The sequence below is a fragment of the Sparus aurata genome, chromosome 12, assembly GCF_900880675.1.
Source record: "Sparus aurata chromosome 12, fSpaAur1.1, whole genome shotgun sequence".
Lineage (NCBI taxonomy): Eukaryota > Metazoa > Chordata > Actinopteri > Spariformes > Sparidae > Sparus > Sparus aurata.
The window spans coordinates 7,145,210-7,169,855 of record NC_044198.1 but is presented as its reverse complement, the minus strand read 5'-3'; the positions used below and the strand labels follow the sequence as shown (position 1 = coordinate 7,169,855).

At 41.5% G+C, this 24,646-nt stretch overlaps 2 protein-coding genes across 3 annotated transcripts in view; one reads left to right on the top strand and one right to left on the bottom strand.

Moving 5' to 3' along the window:
- The window catches only part of niban2a (niban apoptosis regulator 2a), a 34,659-nt gene extending 16,749 nt beyond the window's left edge, over window positions 1-17,910 (bottom strand). Inside the window, exons 1-5 of the mRNA XM_030435799.1 lie at window positions 17,635-17,910; window positions 9,367-9,497; window positions 7,092-7,220; window positions 6,892-6,997; window positions 5,584-5,751 (exon numbers count right to left, since the gene is read on the bottom strand). Of these exons, the coding sequence (XP_030291659.1) occupies window positions 5,584-5,751; window positions 6,892-6,997; window positions 7,092-7,220; window positions 9,367-9,497; window positions 17,635-17,689 (589 nt within the window). The 5' untranslated portion in view covers window positions 17,690-17,910. The remainder of the gene's footprint in view (window positions 1-5,583; window positions 5,752-6,891; window positions 6,998-7,091; window positions 7,221-9,366; window positions 9,498-17,634) is intronic.
- Window positions 17,911-20,182: 2,272 nt separating this feature from the next.
- The window catches only part of stxbp1a (syntaxin binding protein 1a), a 37,009-nt gene continuing 32,545 nt past the window's right edge, over window positions 20,183-24,646 (top strand). For both annotated transcript variants that reach the window (XM_030435115.1, XM_030435114.1), the window contains exon 1: window positions 20,183-20,341. In XM_030435115.1, coding sequence (XP_030290975.1) covers window positions 20,305-20,341 — 37 coding nt within the window. In that variant the 5' untranslated portion in view covers window positions 20,183-20,304. The remainder of the gene's footprint in view (window positions 20,342-24,646) is intronic.

The window sequence follows — 24,646 nt, the reverse complement described above, 5'->3', positions numbered from 1 at the left end:
AAAGGCTGTGGGGGAGGAGAGCTGGCTGTGATTGATAGTCCTCTCGTGGCCCAGCAGCAGCTCTTGGACTACTAATTTGATGCACTATCACCCTGGGTGCTGCTGCCTGCTGAAAGGGCTGCAAACAACAAATAATGATTGGTTTTATTATCAATGACCCTCTTGATGAATTCTAAAAAAAATGTAATGAAAAATGTTGTATTTTGAGAGACAAAAATTATGCCTTCTGATTGCGTTTTTTTCACTTCCTCTTAGTTGTGTAAGTGCATTCATGATAGGTGAACAAACCAATAGAGAGATGTAGCTATTTAGATGGCTAAACTGATTGGATGACTTATTTCACCAGGCTCTGCTGATTGTAAATAGTGCAACGTAAGTAATGATGTGGCAGATGAGGAACTTTTTTTAATGCAATATTGTGCTTTAATGGTACAATTGGATATTTCAAGCCAGAGAGCATTTCAAAACTGAGAGAAGATTTTAAAATGGACATTTTTTTAATTTTCGAATGGATCTTGATTAAAGAAGCATTTCGCCAGAGGTGACCAGAGAAAACAGAGAAAAAGGACTGTGGTGTTCCCATTTGATAAAAAGGTAGAAAACCTACAACAACCAGAATGCATTGCAACTGCACCAGGCCGATGAACACTCCCACTGATGGGTGATGTGCTGTGAGGAGGGCTGTTCTTGGCATTGGTTCTTGTTTGAAATAGGAAACAGTACGGCGGTGGGCTGGTAACAAACAGTATAGTATTACATCTAAACAGTGCACTTAGATCTGTTTCTTAATACAAATTAAGTGAGAAATATATCAGCACTGCCTTGTTTTACAGTTTGATGAGAGTTTTCTAGACCTCTGTTTTCACAGTACGTAACAGTATGGCGATCATATTAACTCGGCCAAGTCGCCAACCCCTAACCAAAACAAAAGATCAGTGATAGAAAACCAAATTCACATCCACATTTTAGGTCCTCGCTGGAACTAGTTTGCCAGTTTTGCTTTAAAAAAATATATACTTCTGGTAACTTTAACGTTGTCACTAAAGACTTTTTGAGTGGTCTGAAGCTTTATGGAAAATTTCAGTTTGGGTGACTGGGTCCAATTTCTGCCATTGCAACAGTTGACTCACTGGGCTGATTACAGAGGTGAAGGGACATGGTGACTCCACTCTGGTCTGCAGAGCTTTACAGAGGTCAACCAGCGACGGCAGTCAAGATCTTAATTTCTATCATTTAACCTTAACTACTGTACTTAACCCGGTTTAATCTTAACCTGTCATAGTTACCGCTGAGTTTGGCTTTTTGTCTTTTAACGCTTGACTCTGTGGTGCAAACATTCAGACCGACACGTTGACCAGTCAGACAGGCTGCCGCTTTGTGCTGTGCAGGATAGTGTAATGAGGTCACCTGTTAGCGGGGCACTTTGCAAATCATCCTGTTAAGGCGATGCAAAGCGGTTGGCTGATTGTTTTATTGCAGACTGATGGAGGATAAAACAACAAGAGCTTTAGTGGATTCAAATAGATCTTCAGTGTGTCAGCTTGAACATTTAACTTGTGGTTTGAAGTTATCAAAGCCAGCTGAATAGTGTTAGTGTGCAGCCGAGGGACTGTTTTGCATTGAAGCTTTGGTGTTGCTAGCGGTTAATTCTTCCTGGGTTCTGCACCATTTCCTGCATTGTGACGGACTGGCAACGTGAGCAGAGTATCTTCTATCTTCAACATCCAGACAGAATTGCAAGGAATTGTTTTATCATTAAAAGTTGAGTGCATACCCCTGCCAAGGCCCAACAGTCAACAAAAATGAATTTAAATCTGCTTATTCCGGAATTTTTATTCAGATCTGCATGAAATTGTATTCACTCATAGATACCAGCCACCTCAACAGGCCCGGTTCTTATTATCGAGATCCATGCATTATATTATAGAACGAATATGTCAAAAACGCCAAGAGAGGTAAAATTTGTGGATCAGTTCCTTTATCAAGATCAGTACCAAAAGTTAATGGGGTCTATTCTTGGCCGTAGACCATCCTCCATCAAAGTTTATAAAGAAATCTGTACAGTTAACCAACCTACCAACCAACCAACCAACCAACTGAACAAATGACCAACCAACTGACAAACCAACCAACCACTGTACCAACCAACCATAAGACAAACTGACCAACCAACCAATATATCAACCAGCCAAACGACCACTCAACCAACCAACCAACAGACCAACCAATGAACCAACTGACCAACAAACCAACCAAACATGTGAACAACTGACGACCATCTAACTGACTAACTAACCAACCAACCAATCAAATAACTAAATAACTAACCAACCAACAGACAGGGTACAAAACCTAAACTTCTTGGCACCGGTGAAATGGATTAATTCCAAATGTGGCCCATCAGAAAAGCCGGCATGTACAAGTGTGTGTGTGTGTGTGTGTGTGTGTGTGTGTGTGTGTGTGTGTGTGTGTGTGTGCATGAGGATCTGCAGAGAGGGCAGGGGTCAGGCAGTTAAAGTATTTATCACTCCCAGGAAAAGTCTTTTACAGGCTCTGGTTTTCCTCCAAACACTGACATGACAGAGGTGAGTCTGGGCGTGTCAACACAGGCCGAATACACAACTGTCAATCCACACTGACACCAGCCATGGCGACAGTAAAACAGCAACACACTGTGTTCCTTACAACATATCCCTGGAGCCCAGCCTCACAGCTGGAATGTATGGCAGAGACTGAGCATGCCCAAACAGGTAGTGCTGGGAAGTAAAGAGGGAGCTTGGCTGGATACAGACAGAGGCTCATTTTGTTTGACATTTAAAATGTGTGCACTGCAGTTGGTGTTTGGCTTCTGATTCATGATTGACACTGAACTTGGCTATCTTTGCAATGAACTGACTCTAACTTTTGGGCTTGCAGTGGATGTCTTCAAAGTAAAACTGATGACAGACGGCTGCAAGCACTGTCATGTGTTTCTAGGCAGAATGCTTTGAATTCATGCAACACAGTCGGTTGGCATGACCGTTGGCTGAGTGCAAAACAAGGCTGAGCGACGTTGTCAGCGCGGTGAGATAACGTGTGGGTGATGTTTCATTTGATACACGGTATTAAAGCGGTTGTATTGCTGATAACACAGCATTGTTTTGAATGTAAAACTACATATTTGTGTATGACTCACCTACATTTTTTAGCCAGTATCGCGATAGTATTCAGTGGGGACGCGTGATAACATCGGCACATCATCTGTATCGCTTCATAAAGGCTTTAAAATTAAATAATTGATACGTTCTGTTGATATGACGGGCTCATAAGATACACTTTAAGTTTTGCATGTAACATGAACCTTTTGACTTAGTAGTTTTATTTTTTCATTTTGTTGGTCAGACAAAGGCTGCATTTCTACTAATATGTATCCATCCAAAGACTTCAAAATGAATATAGTGTATGTTTTTTCTAAATGAATATAAAGATATAAATGTATAGATATGGTCATGAATTCATAATCTGTGCGAAAACCCTACAAGTAATCTACGCTTGAGCTACAATCTCTTGTCAACACCACCTGTCTTCACAGCCAGCAGGAACCAAACAAGCCCAGTCTCACTCCCTGCAGCAGCCATTTGTTTATGACAGAATCTCTGCAGTTTCGTATTTTTATCTCAACTTTCCCAAGGCTCCCACTCATTCTCATTCACTGTCTCGGCTCTAAATGAAACTTACCGAATGTAGGATCACACACTCACATACACGCGCCTGCATGCGGTGCACGTAACCGCAAAATACAAGGTAGCGTATAAACTCCCTGCATTGTACCGCAGAATTAACATTTAAATATACCTGCTAATTAAACTGGGTGTGTAAATTGCAGCCAACATGCCAAGTGGCAAACAGGACTCTTTAGTTGCTGCCATACGGGAGCCAAACTGAAACGCACACTCTGATATGACAACACGACAGAAATGTGGATTACACTGTGTTTGCACATCCTCCGGCATGTCTCGGCCTTCTGTCTCTCAACACAATGACACATGAGTCATGCCAGCACACGAAGAAGCATTTAATACCAGATCAAGAGCTGTCCCCACCCTAATAAAGCAAACATCCTCTAATGCAGAACCAAATACAAAACACACCGCAGTATCCTCCTGAATACACCGTCAACTCCCAAACAAAATGCCGCACTTGAATAATGGTGGCAGACAAATGAAGTCAGGGAGGAAAACATGTACATCAGAGCGTCAGTACAATGACATTTCTCAAGCTTTGGATGAACACATCTGCACATACAATGTAACAAGCCTGATCTTTAGGAATTCTTTAGACACGGTTTGTCACAGATATTTCTAGGAATTGATGCTTGTCTCATTTTAAAGGTATTTTAAAGGTATTAAGTTTTAACAGTTTAAAAGTTGTTTTTTTTTCTATCCTGGAGGAACCCAGAGGCCGTTAATGCCTCAGTGGTCGAGGTAGAGTCTACTTTGGAGTTTTTGGAGTGAGGATAAACATGATTTTTCAAATGTTTCATAATGAAAGCCTCCTGGGAATTTGAAGGGATTAGGCATCTGATTAATGATTAGCTTCAAAATTGATTAATCTATTATTGGTTTGATTTAATAATTATTTGTGGTAAAAAAAAAAAAGAAAATCCATCAGATCTTCCACAGACATTTTTATTTGATAACTACTTAAAGGCACACTAAGTCATTTCTGCCACTAGGGGTCTCTAAATGAAAATAAAAGGCGTAAGAAGGGAAAGTGCAGGATTATGGGAGTCGTAGTCTTTATTGCTGAACAACAACGATTGCCATGAAAATCTATCTACGTGACTCAGGCAGAAGTGTTCACCGACGAGGTAACGTTGTGAAGCTTTCTTCACGTTCGCCAACTTCCTGTCTCACTCGCTGACGTCTCATCTGAGGTTTCCCCAGAAGTTATAGAAACGCAGCTTTACCTTGAGCATTGTTTGAAATATTTGGGATAATGTAAGGTCTAGTCTTTGTTACATGTTACACACTATCTCTTTAATTAATTCACTAATAAATGAACCCACCAATGGTTTCAGCACTTAAAGTGATTATGCTTACTACAACTGAAGAAAGGGTTCAGTTTCATTAATGACAAACAGCAGAAACATCTATTAAAAAAAAGGAATCTTCTCCCTTAATATGACCAAATATGAAATTAGAACGGAATCCAGTTTGACATATAAGCCTGATTCCTCTTTCAGCTGTGTAAACGCCCACTGTCTGAGTGACGCAGTCTGAGCTGTACAGTTTTCAACATAGGTAGCTCTGATCCAACGACAAAAACATGTTACACTGTAACCAAGACCACGACGAGACACACAAATACACATCATTCCTGCAGCGTCTCACACTCACAGCTCACTCAGGTGGTGTGAAAGCTTCGCAGTGTGACACACACTCACACACACCCTCCGCTGAAGCTTCAACAATAGTTGAGAAGGCACTAATTGTCCAGGGTGGAGCACAGGGAGAAAGACAGCGCTGCTGGTAATTTCTGGTGAGATTAGTGCTTTACGTCTTCCTAAGCTGTAGTGAGGTCACCGTGTGCACGTGTGCATACCGTTGTCGCAGTGTCTGACGCAGTCCTGCAGCACGGCGTGCCACTTCTTCTGCTCCTTCTCTGTCATCACACAGAAGTAGTGGTGGCGGGCGTATGGGTGCCACAGGATGAGGGGGAACTCGGACGGACACTTGATAAATGGATTACTGCCCACTTTGGCCTTGATTCCTACAACAAGTCACATGAGAGAGTGAAAATGAGTAACCACAAAACATAGACAGGGCTTCACAGACAATAAAAAAGGAAAAAAATATATATGAAGAGGAATTGGAACAAGTGGGAAGTACTACCACATATGTTGAAAAAGTAGAATAAAGGCTTTTGTTGCTCCAGAGGAAGCTGCATGTTCTCTGATAAATGGCTGAATTGCATTGTAGGTAATGTAGGCACCAGATTTGAAAAGCAGTCCACTAGTCCTGCATTGTACCCCCATAACACTGTGGGACTCATTCTGGACAGTTTAAAAGCAAATTATAAAAACTGATACAGCAGTGACAGAGATATCTGCTTAATACCCACGATGCAACTACAGCTGAGTGACATCACTGAAGGCAATTTATCAGATGACATGCAGCTTCCTCTGGAGCTACAAAAGACTTTCCACTACTTTTTGCACATATGCAGTAATATTCATGAAGACAGCAAACAAACACACTTTAATGTGTACATTTGGTGGAGTTACCCTTTAAAATATGTAAAAAATAAGGAAAATTTTACATTTAATGACAGATTAATTCATGACTCTCTCTGTCCGTTGTCTCACTCTCAACATATCAAATAAGGCAACCTGGTCAGTGACCCAATGCTTCTAAGACTGACACTGTTATTAGCCCTGTGGTGTTGTTTATAGACATGTACCTGTAATGGTTTAGTACAAATAGCCAGAAAAATCCAGGGGATAGATAGGTTGGCTGGATGTGTCATACGCTGGACGTTTCCCCAGAAGAATTCAGATGTGTAAATTACACAACTAAAGTGAGATAAGCGACGTGACTGAACTTGTAAGTATGAGCATGACGTCAGTATGATCTTTTCTCAGACCTAACCAAGTAGCTTTCATATCCAAGCCTAACCATACCACAACCGTTTCACAATGTTATTAACATTCCAAAAGTTACAATTATAATATGTGAAATGTTTCTCAGCAGCCTTTTTTTTTTTTAGGTGCAACACAACATCACATATTTATTATTGCTTACTTGACCGCGGAGCCCTGCATTTGCAAAAAAACCTGACACTGGAGGGAAACCTAAAGTGTCAAAGCTAAGGGACGCTGTATGAGTATGAGAACACGTTGGATCCTCCTACCTGGCAGGCTGGTATTTATCAGCTCCATGTATTCCTCCATCGAGGCCAGGGCCTTGTATCCGGCGCAGTTGATGGTAGCTTTAGGGTGGAGGCCCCGCTCATTTGCCTGTTAGAGAGATGGCAACACGCCCCAGCTGTTTTAACACAAGTACCCATATATGAATCGGACGGCCGTTTAATTGAGAAAATAGATTACTCACTGTTTTGCTCTCATAGAGACTGATGGCGTAGCTGTTTGGCACAGATATGAAGCGACTCCTCCACTTCCTGTTCTCCTCCAGATACTGAAACAGACTTCCAGAGAAGATGGAGTGGCCTGCCAGAGGGTCCTGAGAAGTCACAGAGATAATGATGAAACAAAACATTCACTTTATTTTGTTTCGTGATACAGAGAATCATTTGTTTGTACATTATGTATTAACGGGATCTTTTAACAAAATTGAAACAAAGTTTCTTACTCTTACAGTTCAAAAACTGCTTCAGTCACATCTTCCTTAACTGTGCAAGAAACCTGAAGCTAAATCGTGTTTCCAAACATGCGGGGGTGGAGATCTTTGTTTAGTGTTTACTCAAGGATACACACCACCCACTTTGTTTTCAGATTTCCTGCCTTGGATCAAATAATACTGCAACTTCGACTGCTCACAGAGGAAGGAAGGAACGGAGGGCACACAACGGAGTCTCAGTGCTGAAACATACGACACACTTTTTTGCTGCTGTTTGGAAAATGGTGACTTGTCTGTGGAATTTGTGCGCACGAGTGATGAGAAAGAAAGTGACGATCCCTCACGACCTTTTGCGGGGTGGAGTTATATAAATCAGATTATATGATTGTTTTTTTTTTTTTATTGTTTTTCTCTAACTAAATCAGTGGAAACAGTTTTTCTCTTGGATTTATGTACTTGTGTACCAGAAGGTTTCGGTTTCCTGCTGTAGGGACAAACTGGTCACCACAGAAATGTTTGGTCAGCTCAGAAATGCTTCCAGGAAAAAATATATAAATTAAAAAATAAGTTGAAAAGAATGAAAAAAAAAGTCAAATTCACTGATTCCAACTTGTAAAATGAGAATATTTCTGTCCTCCTCTGTGACATCGGAAATATTTTTGGGTTCCGGACCAAACGTGACATTTGAGGGCGTCATCTTGAGATTTGGGAAACACGGAATAACATCTTTCAAACAAACAACTAATTCAGCGAGAATATAATCTACAGGTAAATCAACAGTTGAAATGATCGCTGAAGCTCTAAACAACAGTGTTTGTTCTCATGTCATTTTGTGTTTCTGTCACAAGCAGCCGGCCTCCACTCAGTCAAGTAGAGTAGATGAGCTGCCAAAATAGAATTCCACACAGCATCTCTGTTCATGTGTGAAATGTGCTCCACTTCCCCTTCGGTGACTGAAACATGGACAAAAGTGGGACTTTCTGTTCTCTCAGTAAACAAAAAGAGGAGTAATACAAAACCCACAGAGCGGTGAAGCAGAGGGATGGTTTGTTTGGTACACGGACTCGAAGAATGCGCTCATTCACGCCACATGTATGACATGAAGCTCTGTTTGACTAACAGAGCCTACGCTGGAGTTTATGGGAGCACAACTCATTTAGCTACAAGCAACGATGTGACCGTGTTCATCTTCGATACCAGAAACTTTTTCGTAAGGATGGCGCTGAGGTGGTAAGATCCAAGTTCCTTAAATTCTACAGCTGATCGCCAATTTTGATCAAACCATTCAAATGTTGTTAATTACTCTATTTGTAAATTACAACAGGGGTGAAACACAATTCAGGTAGGACAGTAAGTGTTATCTCTAACAGCAAGATGCGTCGACACTGGTGGAAGCGTTACAGGTTTAATGATAATGTGGGAAACATGGTGGCATTGATAAATGTGGTCAGATGGGTGGAGAATTACAAAGAGTTGGATGAATAGTGTTAGCCAAAGTAAAATGAAACACAATTATTCTCCAAACTGGCCATAATAAACACCCATTTCCAGATGACTTCCTGCTTCAGCTTTGACCTACTGTCCCTGACATAGGCTTCTCAGTTTTCCTCTAGTAATAAGGTATTATTACCAACATTTCAGATGTCCTCACTTTCAGTATCACCCCCAAATAAAGAGGTTCAGATAATCAGGATAAACTACTGGTTTGTTTAGAGCCAGTCTAACAGCTGTGGTGACTTTACTGTTTACCCAGATGTGAGCAATTACTTTGCTGAGTGTGATGTTATCATAATGGATACAAACGATGGCCAAGTCTATAAAAATAAGATCTGCGTTGTGATAAACTGGAAATATCCTTTAAATGTTTGATTCAAATCCAATTTTCATGCAGAATTAAGGACGTGACAGAATATGTTATTATGTGTTAGAAAATGGCAAAGATTACAATAAAATCCAGCCACAGGTGGAAACAGTATTGTTTGTGTAGTTTGTGTGTGTCCCATATCGTTGTGTCTGTATGACCACTTGCCTTCCTGTGAAGCAGCTGCGACTGCGTTGCTCCTCCTCCCTCTATCTCAAAGCGGACGCTGTTGAAGAGGGCGACCGCGTACTGCTGCTCGTACACATCGCCGAACTCCTTCATTACATCTCGGGTCCGAGCTGCAGGAGGACGCGCGCACACACACACACACACACACACACGGACACACACACACACACACACACACACACACACACACACAGAGGAAGATCAGGAAACACATCCATATTTAAGAAAAATGTATAGAGGTGTTCAGACGCAATTTTTCCTTCAGTATATATGGATTAGTATCATTATTCCATACTACTGGATACAGGGAATGAATGCCAGAGAACTAATAATTATCCAGTTTGACAGTCACAACTAAAAACACCTCAAAGATCAACAAAGACGACAGAAAAAGCTTTGTGAAGTGTGCCTAGACTTAACGTTTTTTTAAAGTTTAAAGTTTTTAAAGTTTAAAGTTCTTAAAGTTTTTTTTGCCATTAATGGATATTGGGTAGAAGCTGCATAAAGCAGTGCGGGATGCTGCTGGGAAGTACTGTTTCAGGGCCAGTAAACACAGATTTGCCAACTCCTCGATACCCAAACTGGTATTTCAACCTTGGATACTGTAAACAATATCAGAGCAACCCTTAAAATAAGAGTTAAAGTTCATTTTGGTTCAAACAACACAAGTCAGCAGAGAACAGATCGAGCAATTGACAGCGCCAGACAGACTTGACAGAGTCTTTATTCTGTACGCTGATGCTGGGGACGTGTTTAAAACATATCGGTACAGCAATTTAAATGTCTGTGTTAAATATTAGCCCAGTGTAGATGAGGAGCTGCCGTTCTCCTGTGAAGACGTACTGTCTTATATAAAGTATCAGCATCAGCGAGGCCACAACCTTCACCGCTATCAGTTTTCAATGGAGTACCATATAATCAAATTTAAAGTGGGTCCTTTCGAAAGATTCACAGTGACTCCTGTGCAGCACTTACAAAGGGATGTCTAACATGTATTATCAGCACAGTCGACTTCATGACATGGGCATCGGGTAACACTGTCAGGGTGGAGAGCTTTGCATAGTTAAAATACAACCGCAGTCAAAAGATGTTTGAATATACTAACTGCTTGGCAAATAAGCACACCTCACTGCGCTCCACTGACGATTTCTGAATATTCTCAAGCTGACAATGTAATGTAATGGAACCAAAGTTTTTCACAGCGGCACCATTCAACCAAACAGTAGCATTCTAGATGTTTTACTTCATGATTTCATACATATTTCTTGTTAAAGAAAGACCTAGACCTTAAAATAATTATCAATATAATTATCAAATATCTTTAGGTGTTGTGGACTATTTGGTCAGAGAAAAGAAGTAGTTTGAAGATGTCACATTGGAAATAAAACCTTTTTCAGACATTCTAAATGGATAATGAAACTAACTGTTAGCTGCAGCCCCTGTTGGGAGCAAACGTGTGGAAGCTCCTTATCAGTATTAATTCAATTGAATCAGTGTTTTCCTGTGTTCCATAAATTCTTTCCCCAGTGTGACTCAGCATTTCTTTTCCGCCACTGTCTGCAGGCAACATCCTACTAAATAGTCAAAGAACCTGCTGGAGGGGACGCGAGTTATTCCCACGTTCCAGTGCTGGAAGAGTCAGCTAGCGGGCCGATCGGCGTGCTTGGCTCAGTCAGCAGCAGACAGTGTCGACTATGATCTGTTTATGGAAGGAAAAACCCAGGAAGGAGGGAGCCGGCCAGTAGTGGGAGAGCAGGAAGGAAAGAGCTGACAGGACAGGATAGACAGGGAGAGAATGTGGAGGAGACGGGGGACAGGGACACACAGACTTATTAAAACACTGTGTCATACCAGGAGGAGGAGCACAAGGTAGAGGAAATATAAAGGAAGGTTGTGAGACGGCTGAAGCAAAGACTCCTACTTAGTCAGGCTGGTTATCCAATCTTAAGACTTTTTGTGAGAGCATCTGTCAGATACTGACAGCTGGCATGGAATGTCTTGCTTATTTATTCTTTGATCAGCTCATTAATCTAATCAAAATGTGTGATTTAAATAGAATACATTATCTCATCACTTGGGGACCTCTGTATAACTTCAGTTAATCTGTGAACGGCAGATATCAGATATAACTCTATCCAGCCTACAGTTAAATGGGCCTTCCATTCCAAATTTGCACAGGGTCGGTACTTTCCACTGGTTGTCCTGCTTTGCCAAAGTCAGCAGACTGGGTAAGTGCACACGGACGGCCTTTTGCGCACTTGGAAATTGGAATTTGGAAACAAAGACCACATCGTAAATCACACACTCAACCCTCTGTTTTCGACCGGTGTATGCACGCCAAGAAGTTCTGTTATATCCCTCCAGCCCATCACTTGATATTTCCCGTTTCACTCTTGTCAAACAGGAGCCATAGAGAAAACTGACAAACACCTGAAATCACCGAGCCTGTAACTCCACTATTAACTTATTCCCAGATTCCTCATCATCAACCCCCATCGTACTGTTACAGTAATTCCATGTTATGTAATGGACTAGTAATAGATCAATGATAAGATTGTATAGATGCTGTTACCAGCACCTGTTTATGTGATAACAGGTGTCAAATAGGACAGTCCCTAAAGCTGAAATGTCCCCATGTGGTCACAATCCAACTTAAAATTGGACAGATCACAGGGATCATGTTTACATATTCGAGTGATCAATGCAAAAGTGACATATTGCAAGAACGGCTGAATCTGATTTACGGAAATCAACGTTAGAGTTGTTGAGCTATTTCACAATCACAAGTGTTACAGGAAAAGATCAGGGGATCGCAAAAGACAGGAAAGTCAGGAATTTATCCCCCTGAGAGTGGAGAATATCTGAATCTCATGACCATTCAACCAACAGATACCTCCAACTCAATATGAAATCATAAAATGTGGGTATTATTGGTGCTTTCAGTAAAACCTACAAAATATGTTGTTACTTGAACTGTAATGCAGCCTAAGAGATCTGGAAGAGGGTAGAGAATTGGCACTTGCTCTGGACCAGCACTCAAACCACCTTGGTCAAAATTGGGTCTCAGCACCCCTTATGACCATGGGAAAGTGCTGGAAGGTAGACCTACTGGTAAATTGAAAGCTATGTCTTGCGACTCACAAAACAACATGTCCGTCAGACATTTTATCCTTAATAACCATCAAGACGGAGAGATATTTGATCTCCTCCATTGAGGTCAGCATCTAACTCCCGAACCACAGGGAGCAATCCACAGTTTTCCAGCGTTTAACCATGGCCTCAATCTTGATCATGCTTACCACCCTGTCCACTGCCTCTCATCTGAGTGCAAGTCATTGTCTGATGTCTGAAGTCAACAGAACCACATCGTCTGCAAAGAGCACACAAAAACTTCTGAGGTGCCCAAACCTAAGATAATCACAACCAGTCCACAAAACACATGTAGACCAGATGAACAAACTCCTATGAAACGCTCTATTTAGACTTCAAATCCCACCATGGCGCACGGCCGTTGAAGGTCATTTATCTTAGAATAAGGACAGAAAACACTACGATCTTCTTTCAGCTTTACGAAAACCGCCGATGAAACAATCACCCAGTGAGGAAACACATTGACTGGGAACAGATGCAAGCCAGCAGAAGGAGACAGACTTCAGCTCTGTCTGGGGTTAGGACAGCAAGCAGTGTCCCAAACTACACATACCAGGCAGCCTCTGACAGGAAAACTGAGATCAGCTAGTATTGATGCAGCTGTGAGGAGTGATTCACAAAGAAAGGCTTGGCATCTCAGCAAACAACTTTGAAAGGTGTTAAAAACCCTTTGGACACATTATTTACAATTATTAATAGGTGTAAGAAATATGAGATGTTGACATAAGCTGGTAAGCCTCGATCACGCCTTGCGTTTGTTGTCAACAGCAAGAATTCATCACAATTATCCTGAAGACAAACCAGCACATAACCTTTTCAAGCGCACGGTGATTAGCATTTGTACTGTACTGTGTGTGTGTGTGTGTGTGTGTGTGTGTGTGTGTGTGTGTGTGTGTGTGTGTGTGCGTGTGCGTCTCTGTGTGTTAGTCTGTGTTGTGTGGGCTGACAAGGGAGGAGATCATTTTGAGAGAATGTGCTTGGGCAGCGAGGATGAAAAAATCACCTTGTAGGGAGGTGCTCACTTCAAACAAAACTCCCCATGCAGAAATGCTGAGCTAGTCCTCACACACACACACACACAAACACTGTGCACACCAACTCGAAAGGCAAGACTTAACAAATTAGAGTTTTTAGCACCATGTTCGCTTTAAAGGACGTGTTGACTGCTGCTCATGTGTACGTGCTTGCATACCTGCATGGAAGAGAGCAAAAGATGAACAGAAAGAGAGACGACACAGAGGGAGGGTGTGCGAGAGCCACACTGAAGTTTCAGCTATTAATCTTGTGACATGTTTCTACCTGCTTCGCTCCTGCAGCTTCACTCATTATCTTCCCCTCTAGCCCCTCCTCTGTCTAATCCATTCACGTGTATCTTTTTCTTAACCAGAGTCGTAACAAATATTGCACTCGTTTCGGTAAATCTTGAAATGATGGTCTGTGTACGCTCGTCCAGTGCCCGACAGACACTTGATTTTTAGGGCTGACACCGATATTAAAGAGTACACCTTGCGACATTGATATATCTGCCGATATACGCACATTTTTTGCAGTGGTCGCTCAGATTTGGTTATCAAACACATGTGTTAAATACTTTTGGATACTTCACAGGTTCACAGTAAACTTTTTGGTCTATAAATGACATCAGTGCACGGAATCCAACAACTTTGCTGGGAATTTACAATTATAAATGACCTCAAGCATTATATATTGCATTTCAAGCTGCTCAAAAAAACGTTCTCATCTTGGCACATATCGGACAACATTTGAGTTGACACCAGTGTAGGCCAGTATCAGCAGATAATGACCGACTGATCAATTGGTTTCACAAAAAGCTCCTTTACAAGTCACCTTTTGTCGTGATGACATCTAGACAGCCTCGTTCACTGATGAAGACAATGGGGACCCAGTTCAAACTGGAGTGGACCTTTTGAGGTGAGATTATCTTGTGAGACGCAAACTGATAAGGTGATACTATCAGCAGAGAGCGGCTTATCACAGACATTTCGGTATTGGCGTGTGTGTTGTCTGATATTTAAATTAATGTGGAAAAAGAAGCATTAAATTCCCAGTGAAATGGATTGTTATAGTGCAATGATGTCATTTTGCACAGTACTCCAACTGTTTATCATTGATCCCATCCATACCTATCTCTATCTCTTCAGGGATAATTTGAAAAAAAGGTGTGTTCATATATATTCTGTTTACTCCTTAATATCAGTTTCAGCCACAGAAATCCAGCATCAGTCAGGTTGCAGTCAAGAATACACCGTTCATGTTTGTTTTGAGCTTCTTTTAAGCTCATTGTGGGGCAGCTGTCACCCACCAAATGGAATCGGCGGTTCGATCAACCAGTCGTCCGTCTGAACCCCAAATTGCGATGGAACAGATGGGTGTTCCATCAGTGTGTGAGTGTGTGTGCATGGCTGAGCATGATGAGCATGTTGGCACCTTGCATCGCAGCCTCTGCCATCGGTGTGTGTGCTAAAAAATGTTGGGTTGAAGCTCAGCATGTTGGGTTAATTGTAAACACACACAACTGTGATTAGTGGTTGCAAAGCATTCTGAGCGGTCGGCAGACAGAAGTTTTTAGAGTCGTGACATCAGATAAAGAGGCCAGCGTCATTCAAGTAGGGGTACAAAAATTGTTTGTTATATCTATGAACTCATTCTTAATTTGTGGATAATCAGTTATCCAATAATCAAGCAGATGATCAATGATCTATAACATTTTGACAAGCTGGTGAAATATGGCTCTCACATTCAGCATATGCGAGATGTGATGTCTTCAAATTGCTTGTTTTGTCCGACCAACAGTCCAAGACTCAAAGACGGCAGCTTCTAACACCGTCACTCTTTCCATATTAAACCAACAAGTATTTCTCTGCCTGGTTCACAAACAACAACTACAACTACAACAATAACAACAAAGAAACTTGAGGGCCTGGACTTCAAGAACATAATCTTTGGTTTCCAGAAGTGGTTTCCTCATAAAAGAACGCTTGCCAGCTTAAACATATAAACACAATAACAATCCTGAAGAACATCCAGCTGAGGCCAAAATGACTGTTTCTGCGAAGTCTGGAGGATCTAAATGCACACCCAAAAATAAAAACGAGCAAGTCTTCTTTGGACATTTAATGCGTCATTAAACTACATCTAGCAATGATGGTCTCATAATTTCAAGAAAGCGTGTTTGGATTCCCGACAGTGTTTCGGCCTCCGGTCCCATGCCTCGGAGAAACGGTCACACAGACCTGCACACAGTTCACAGTGGGAGGCTGGAGCAATCTGAGACTTAAATAGCAGTCGGTCCCAAAGTTATACAAACATGCTCCCCTTTGGGAAACCTACTTATTATCTCTGAGAAATGGGCCTGCAGCAGATTCAGGGGAACGCTTCATGCGGAGCAGAGCAACAATGCACTGATGGGAATGAGAAGCTTTGTGCCAGAATCAAACAGGGGAAGGTGACACTCGCTGGGATGGAATTGCTTTCGTTGGAAAATAAAAAGCTGGACATCTGCAGGCCTTTTAACAACACAGTATTCAGAAAATTAAATGAGATGTGTTAGACAAATCATTAAGGAAGGGTCTCTCTGCAGGTCAGCTTGACAGCTAGATTAAAGACCTTTAACAGTATATATCAAAGGAAAAGTCCAGCCACAAATTAAAAGTTTCATAGTCCACAAAGCGTTTCTGGAGCTTCACAGCAAAGCAGCATTCTCCTAAACAACTGAAATTAGAAGGGGATTCAAAACCTACAAAACAAAACACTAAATGGCCCTATACAGCTCATCCAGTGTAATTAGCCCCGAGATCCCAAACTGACTTGAAAAAGTACTGACACCCCTGATGCACGATTGAGCTTGTGTGGCCGCTGCAGACAGGCTGTGTGCTGATGCTTTTAGCTTAGCTGCTAAAGTGAGGATTTCAGTTTTAAAGAGGGTGTAAATAACGTCTTTTTAAATCAATATGGGATCTTAGAGCTTCTGGAAACTTGGATTATGCCGAAAAAGTTGAATGGAGCCTTTTTGTGCGACTTTTTTTTATGTTTTTTTTTTTTACATTTTAAAACAAGTCCCCATCTACTTCAGTAGATGCTGCAACACTGTGAAGTTCCAGAAATGTTTTGTGAATTAAGAAACCTTCACCCAATTTTCCACCAGCATGGGGATCAGTAGATAATGACTGGATTTATAATTTTGGATGAACTTTTCCTTTAAGATCATTTTGTTGGTTAATAGGTAATAAGGCCCCTATATGTCTGTATATGGTGCTTATCAACATTAATAACGCAATATAGGTGTCAATAATAGAATAATAAACATCATAATAAACATATAACACATTATATTTAGAAGTCCTTAAAGAAATTAGGCTTATAGAAGCTTCAGATTGTTAAGAGAAACCAGTAACTGTAAGTGCATTATAATGGCTTTTAACCTTAATAAGCATTGCTGTTCCAGTAAGCTGCAGAAAGCAAAGTTAAATGTTAACAAGTGCTTAATAAAGAATTAATCTTAATGAAAGCGAGAAAAAACGTAAGCAAGGGTTTATCAATGACATGACAGGCACGTTAGTTGTTTGAAACGCTGTTATGAACAACCATAAGACACTCATAAGAATTTAATAACGTTTTCAAGGTAAACTGTGCTTATAAGCGTCTTTAAGATGTTATTATGAGCACATCTCGTCTTAACACAGTCCGATAAATCTTAATAAGCATGTTATGAGGACTTACAAGGGCCTTATACCGATCAACTAACACTTATTTCAAGGACCTTAACACAAAGTTATGAGTTTTTAGATCATGTTGACACAGAAGAGAAAGAAAAGCAGATGTTCGATATAATTACAGCTGTTTTGCTGGATTTGCTGACTCTGCAAGGCTGAAGAAGCAAAATAAAGTAATTCACTGTGTGAAATACATAAAACTGAGTCATGAATCTGTAATAACACGACACAGCTGAAGGTTAAAAAAAACTAAAAACCAAATGAAGCTTATGAAAACGTTTATGAATGTGAACAGAAGAACCTGAGCGGAACTCCAGTGTGTGGGAAACTGTCTCCAGCTGCCGCGGGGACACTCCTCTCTTACCTGTAATCATCTCCCGCCTGCTCTCATCCAGGTGAGAGGAAACTACGTCCCCCATGGTCACACGACTGCCTCAACAGATCTGCAGTTATCCGAGCTGCTCACAGGTTGTAGTCAAGGGTGAATATGTGTCGGTGGTATTTCCAACAGTGTCAAATATCCGAACAGAGCCGCTGGGAAAATGCTTCGGTTCCCCCCTGAGAGGTGCACGGCTCCGGCGCTGCTGCTGCGAGTCTCTGAGGTCCAGAGGAGGAGGACTGAGGCGAGGTGACAAGGAGGGAGGAGGAGGAGGAGGAGGTGAACACTGGCCTGGTTCACAGAGGCAGGACACACCCTCTGGGAGTCATCACTGGTCCAACGTGTTCAGTCGGCCCTGCCAAGGGTGTGGCCAGAACCAGGAGCTTAATAGAGGAACAGCTACTCACTATTCACTGTGCGCGCGCGCGTGTGTGTGTGTGTGTGTGCAGTCTGACTTTATTAAGCTATAAATGTATAACTTATTCATATGACAATGTAAAACACCAACCTCCATGTACCGCCGGCCGTATGAAGATCATTCCAGAGCTCATTTTAAAAATAGTTTGGGCTTGAAGTAATGTCTATAACAGAACTCGTGAAGCCAGATTTAGCCTGAATACTATCAGAGGTTTGTACTGTGAGAAAATAAGAGTTTCCCATGATGCTCAGTGTTTGTGCTGCCCCGCAGAAGATCCATGCTGCCCCCTTGTGGACGCTTTGTTTCTCGCATGGTTAATAGTGAGATGGTCCCGTATGCACTGGAGGGAGCCTCACTTCCATCATTCATTACAAACCTTACAAATCCAATCAGACAATACCATATCTCTCTATATATATAATAATAATAATAACAATAATAATAATAAAAATAATAATAACAATAATAATAATAATAATACTAATAATATTAATAACAATAATAATAATAATAAAAATAATAACAATAATAATAATAATAATAATAATAATAATAATAATAATAATGATAATAATGCCATCAGAGCAAATAAATGAACCTTTAATGGAACAAAACATCCTCCACATTATCACTGACTGATGCCAAGTTCTCTTGATATTCACATTAACCATATTGCCGAGGTGGAGTAGTGAAGAGTTTATGGTTCCTTTGGATCCCCATTAGCTCTCTGTGTGGTTAAGAAAATCAATAAATGAGGCTCAAAAGTCAGACTTGAGTAAAAATTTCAAAGTATCAGACTTAAAGGATAAGTTCACCCAAAAATGAAAACTTGGTCGCTATTCTGCTCAACCCCAAACCAACATTTCTGGAGCTTCACAGCAAAACAGCCCTGCAGCATTCTCCTAAACAACTGATGTAGGAATAAGTCTTGGAAAGCCGCGAGATCACCAATTGATTTGAAAAGACTTATTGCAACCCTTTATAAAGCTGAAATGATCTAAAGTGGTGTAAATAAAGTCTTTTTAAATCAGCTTAGGAGCTGAGTGCTTTGGAGCCGTGCTACTCAAAGCTGTTTAATGTTTGTTTTTTGTTCTTTTTGCTGGTTTTCAATTGTTCTTTTTGTATCTTTTAAAACAAGTTCCCACCAACTTCTGTTGTTTAGAAGAACTGTTTTGCTGTGATGCTCCAGAAAATGTTTTGTGGACTATGAAATCAAGCCTGACTTTCCTTTTGCATGGGTGGAAGTATTCAAATGACTGAATTTCCATTTTGGGGTGAACTTATCCTTTAACCATCAAAATCAATTTCCTGACATACAGCTGACTTAAACATCAAAATTACAAGTAAAAGTAAATCATGTATTTACATGTATGTGTATAGTGTATGGTATTGGACTGCCCACCATGTTGATTATGGGATCCATGTTCAGCATTTCTTACATCATCGGAATCAGCGTTTCTTTTTGTTTTCTATCTGATAATAAATTGATTTAAATATGCACCACTTTGTCTCTGATCCAGCATGCAATCTGCAAATTAATTGATTAAATTCACTTAGTCACATTTAGTAACATTTCCTTTATGACAGCAGTCATAGCAGCTTGAGTTATTTTTCCATCATTGAACAGATCCCACTGAGGAGTCATTTGATTCATCCAGCACAAATTCCATTATTAATTTCAACTTCTGCAATAGAAGCATGTAGTGTTTGTCTTGCTGTCAGCTGAATACATTTATGTTTTTTTTTAATTTTTTCAGGGACAAGTCATCTTGTAGACATGGGCTTTTGGAACTGTATATAAAAGCCATATGAACTGATAATGACAAGAACCAATAACTGCAGCCTGATGATCTCCACTTAATTAATATTTATGTTTTTGTCCTCTGATCTTCAGTGATTATACCACGACATACATTATTTTATTGCATGTTCCTGTAAACCAGACTGTAAAATATATCCCCTCGTGTTAGGAATTCTCCAAGCATTAATGAAGGGCTGGAGCACAGGCAGCCTGCATGGCTGTAGTAAGAAGGTGTTTAAGCTAATGAGTGGCGGTAGTAGGAGTCAAAAGTCCGACAGCACCAATGAGAGGATGATGCGGAAGGATACGCGGTGACGTTTCCAACTGGAGGCTCCTCCGCAGCGGTGTGAGGTGAACACAGAGGAGGAGAGCGAGAGAGAGAGAGAGAGGGGGAGGAAGCAGAGGGTGAACACTCAGTCCTACACTCAGCAGCATCATGGCACCTATCGGATTAAAGGCGGTGGTCGGCGAAAGTAAGATTATTATATTTCCTATTTGACTAAATGTGGGGAGATGTTCCTCTGAGGCGCGCAAATACGGTTGTGCGTGCGCGCGCGTGTTGTTCTTTTTTTACAGGATGCGGATGTCAGCTAGTGCAGCTGGGCGATGATGAGGATGATGATGATGATGAAGGTGGTGCTGTTGGTGTACCATTGTGCCGTGTTGTAAGGCAGAGCCGTGCGGGGAGGGAGCTTTAGGTAACCTGCAGAGGCTGCCCCGTCTCTCCGGGCTGCTGTGCTGCGGATGCGCAATTTTGTACATCAGGCGGCGGGGACGTTATTTAGGCTCTAAGAAGCGGTGATTAGCCCTCTGATGGAACACGTAGGCATCGTTCTCCAGGAGGATGCAGAGCGCCCACAGGCAGATGTAGCCCATATACGCCCTTTTAGCCCCAAACAGCGCTTATTTCAGCAATAATCTGCGCTGCAACGTCAACTAGACGCTGCAGACAGCCGCTCCTCACGCCTTGGTTGGCTAATTACAGCCAATAATGTGATTCCGTGCTATTGGTGATAACGTGACAGGAGATTAACACTCCCAGTCAGTGGGATTCCCTGATTTGAGCAGTGCCTCACCCCTCTGATGGAGCATGAATCGGCTGCGTAAAACACCCTTTCTCCACCGGAGCGCCTCTCGGCTGAATCAGGCTAATGGCGGATCGGATCCAAGAGGAGAAAGTTGCCTTGTTTTTTAAAAAAAGGCCGCAACGCCAGAAATTCCGCATTATCTGTGCACAAGCTACCGTCCAGTAACGATCAGCGGATGCCCTCTCCTCATCTTCATCATTATCATCATCATCGTGCTCTTTACTGGCGCTGCGCCACCGATCAGACCCAGCTCTGTGTAAGCCAGTGTCATTAGGACGCCGTAGACTCGACTGGCTACTATCTGCTATTGTCATTAGACTCATTTATTTCGGCTGACGTGATACTCCAGCAGTGTGTGAGTGCGTGTGTGTGTGTGTGGTGCTGATGCAGGCCCGAACATGGAGGCGCAGCTCGATCCTCCTCAGCAGGGTCAACTGGGTGCAAGTGTCGGTGGTCGTGATAATGTCAGACAGGCCTGCAGAGTGGAGTGTTAAAGAGGGCGGTTCGTGTGAAGGAAGCCAGGTGCCTGAGACGAAACGCAGTCATGTCTCGGGCTGCACGTTTCTCGTGATGTTCGGTGCCCTGCCCGTGGTGCAGGACGTGCTTCATCTGATATCCGCTGTTCACGTTATTGATTCGGCTTCACAGTCCACTACAGAAATCCACGAGCTGGCTCTGGAGTCATATTTCACTCTCTGGCAGCAGGATTGCGGAATCTCTGTATTTTTGTGTATCTAATTTGTTATGTGTCCTGCTGCACAATTTTGGGCCCCCCGTCCCCACCCAGTCATACGCAAAGACACACAACCATCTCCTCGCACATGGAGAGTTACTGTACATCCCTGCTATGATATGAAAGAGGGTGAGAAGGTTTGGACTTTGGGTGGGAGTCAGGCCTCCCACATGGAGCAAGAACCACTGATGAGGACTATCCTTAAATATCATTATATATATATATTTCATTAATCTTGTATAAAAATATGGCCGTTTAGTTGGGGAATGTATGGCTGAAATGTTGAAATTCTGTACAAATATCACGTTAGATACATAAATATTTTCCTTAAAGGGGCAGTCCGTAGTTCTGGAGAAGAAATTCAAACAGAATTTGAATATTTATTATATTAATAACTCTCTGAAATATCTTTTTTTTTCCATGAGTGAATAAACAAGCTGTACTAAGAGGAACATTGGGCCCCCAGAATACGGTTTTTGAAGCAAGAAAGGTGGCAGGGTCCGCCACATATAAACAAAGTAAAACAGTATGAAACTGTGTTGTCCACTAAGGTCAGTTTGTTTTGTTCAGTTTATTCAGTGGTAGAAAAAAAATAGTTTGAAAATAAATATCTTCCCGAAAACTACGTAGTGCACCTTTAATAATCAATGTCAGAATATTTACAATTAGGTTAAATTCACACAGAGAGATCACATTTAAGGTCAATGAACTCTGTTCCACTGTTACTAGAAAAGAAAACAAAAACATCATATGTGTCAACCAAAACCTTATTGATTCATTTTGTGAGTATTTAATTAGTTTGCGCGAAATAATTGATTTTCATTGATTCTTCACAGAGCTGATTACATTATATAGTCATATTATCATAAGATCCCATCAATAACTAACGGCCAGCCCTGCTGTGAAGTTGGAACACATTGTTTTAGGTGATAAGGAGATATCGTTTGGCTTGTTCTGTATTAAGGTTGATCATTCGTATCATTTTCATGTTCTGCATCACTGGTAGTCGTGCTCATGTTAATATCTTTTCTGTAACATTGCAGCATTTTTAGCTTGAGGCCGTGAGACATCATCTGCACACCTACATCATTACACAATGCATCTTCACATGCCCAACATTCCTGTACGTTCTGCATTATTTAATTACTTAGTCCTTGTGGCTGGCAATTACATAACCCAGTTTGTCAAACTAAAGGCAGACGCACGCAGGATCGCAGTGTCGAGTGAATTTTCTAGAACGATGTAAACACTCGAGCCTGTTTCCCAGTAGGTAAAGGCAGGCACGCAGCAGGCAACACCTGCGCCCTGTTTGGCTGAGGTGTAGCCGGGATGGGATTGGTGGAGGCAGAGGGGGCAAAAAGGGAGGGTGACACCATCATGGGTCCTCTCTGCAGCAGTGGATGTAGCAGCCAGGATGGAGGAGGAGGGGGATGGGCAGCGAAGCAGAGCTTCACCCTCCCCTTTCATAACTGTGTGTGAGCATCAGTCCCAGAGAGCAGGAGAAGGGAAATAAAGCTGAATGATGAGGAGCTCAGCAGCAGACTGATGACCCGAACTGGGAGATATTTAAATCTTAGTACAGCAGCTCTTTTTGTAATTTACAACCAGTGAAAAGAAGCAGTGTTCGGTTTTTGACATTCAGGGTGTGAACACTTACGCACTATATGAACTGTAATGCATATAAGGCTGTTAAACTGGATCTCATTACATTGTACAGGCGTTCATGTTACTCAGTCCAAATCCTCCTTTCTTCACCAGACAACCAATCATGTGTCTGGACTAATTCATTGGAGCTGGGTAATATGGACAAAATCTTTTATCAGATTGTAAGTTATTTCCTATCATGATATTGATCTAGTTGTATACTGCAGTGAATGTTCTGGAAATTAAAGGGAGAAAGTCTTTATCGATAAAGCGCCAAGTGTGAATCTGTTATTGGCCTTAGTCGACTGAATGTATAGCTCACAACTCAAGATACTTTATATTTCTGCTAAAATCCTGTAAATCCAATAACACCACGCAGCATTATGGGACTTCTCTGTCTACAGACACATTATTATTGTCTCACAGATATCCAACCCAGCCTTTGTACATTCATTTTCATCTTATTCCTGTTCAGGGTCATGAGGTTCGTCCTCTACATGCAGTAGCTGTCACATATGCATTACTGCTGTTTAGTTGCATATCAGATCCAAGTAATGAGTTTCTCCACTTATGAGACAAAATGCTCCCATTTAGCAGAAATTGAAGAGAAGAAACGGCAGTCTGACTGCAAACAGGAGGGTCATCAGCAGCTGGTTAGTGAACTGAGATTCCACCCTGAACAACATAGTCTCTTATTTTCTCATTGAGGCATGGTGATAACTTTTTTTCATCGTTCAGCTAATCCAAAAATTCAAAAGGCACATCACAGCCACAACAGTAAAGGATACTTGTTGTTGTTCTCCTGTGTGAAGGATTTAGTTTTGGCTAAACTCGGGGGGGGGACAATCAAGACAAAAACAGATGTGTCAGCTGTCAGTTTGTCTCTGATATCACCGTGCTGGTGTTGATCCAGGACGACCATTGATGAGCAATCATATATTTGTACTGCAATAGCTTTGCCACTCAGATAACTATCCACATGGGAGAAGCTATTCTTTCAAACACGTGGTTAACATTGTGAAAGAGTGTGTATAAACCTAAACCTAACCAAGTGGTTTATTTCCCTAACCCTAACCTAAGTGCAGCAGAAAATGTAAAAGAGAAGAAGAAATAATAATTACAACATTAAGAAGTGAACAGTATGATAACAATATGTTCCAGACAGGACACAAAACCCTGTCTCCTGAGTAAGACTCATATAATAAACCCACTCAGCCACAACAGTTTTCTCTAAATGCATTCTTTGTCACTGGCTTGTAAGTCAAAATGATAACCCTGGGGCAACGTTTATTATGATGTTCCAGGAACAACAC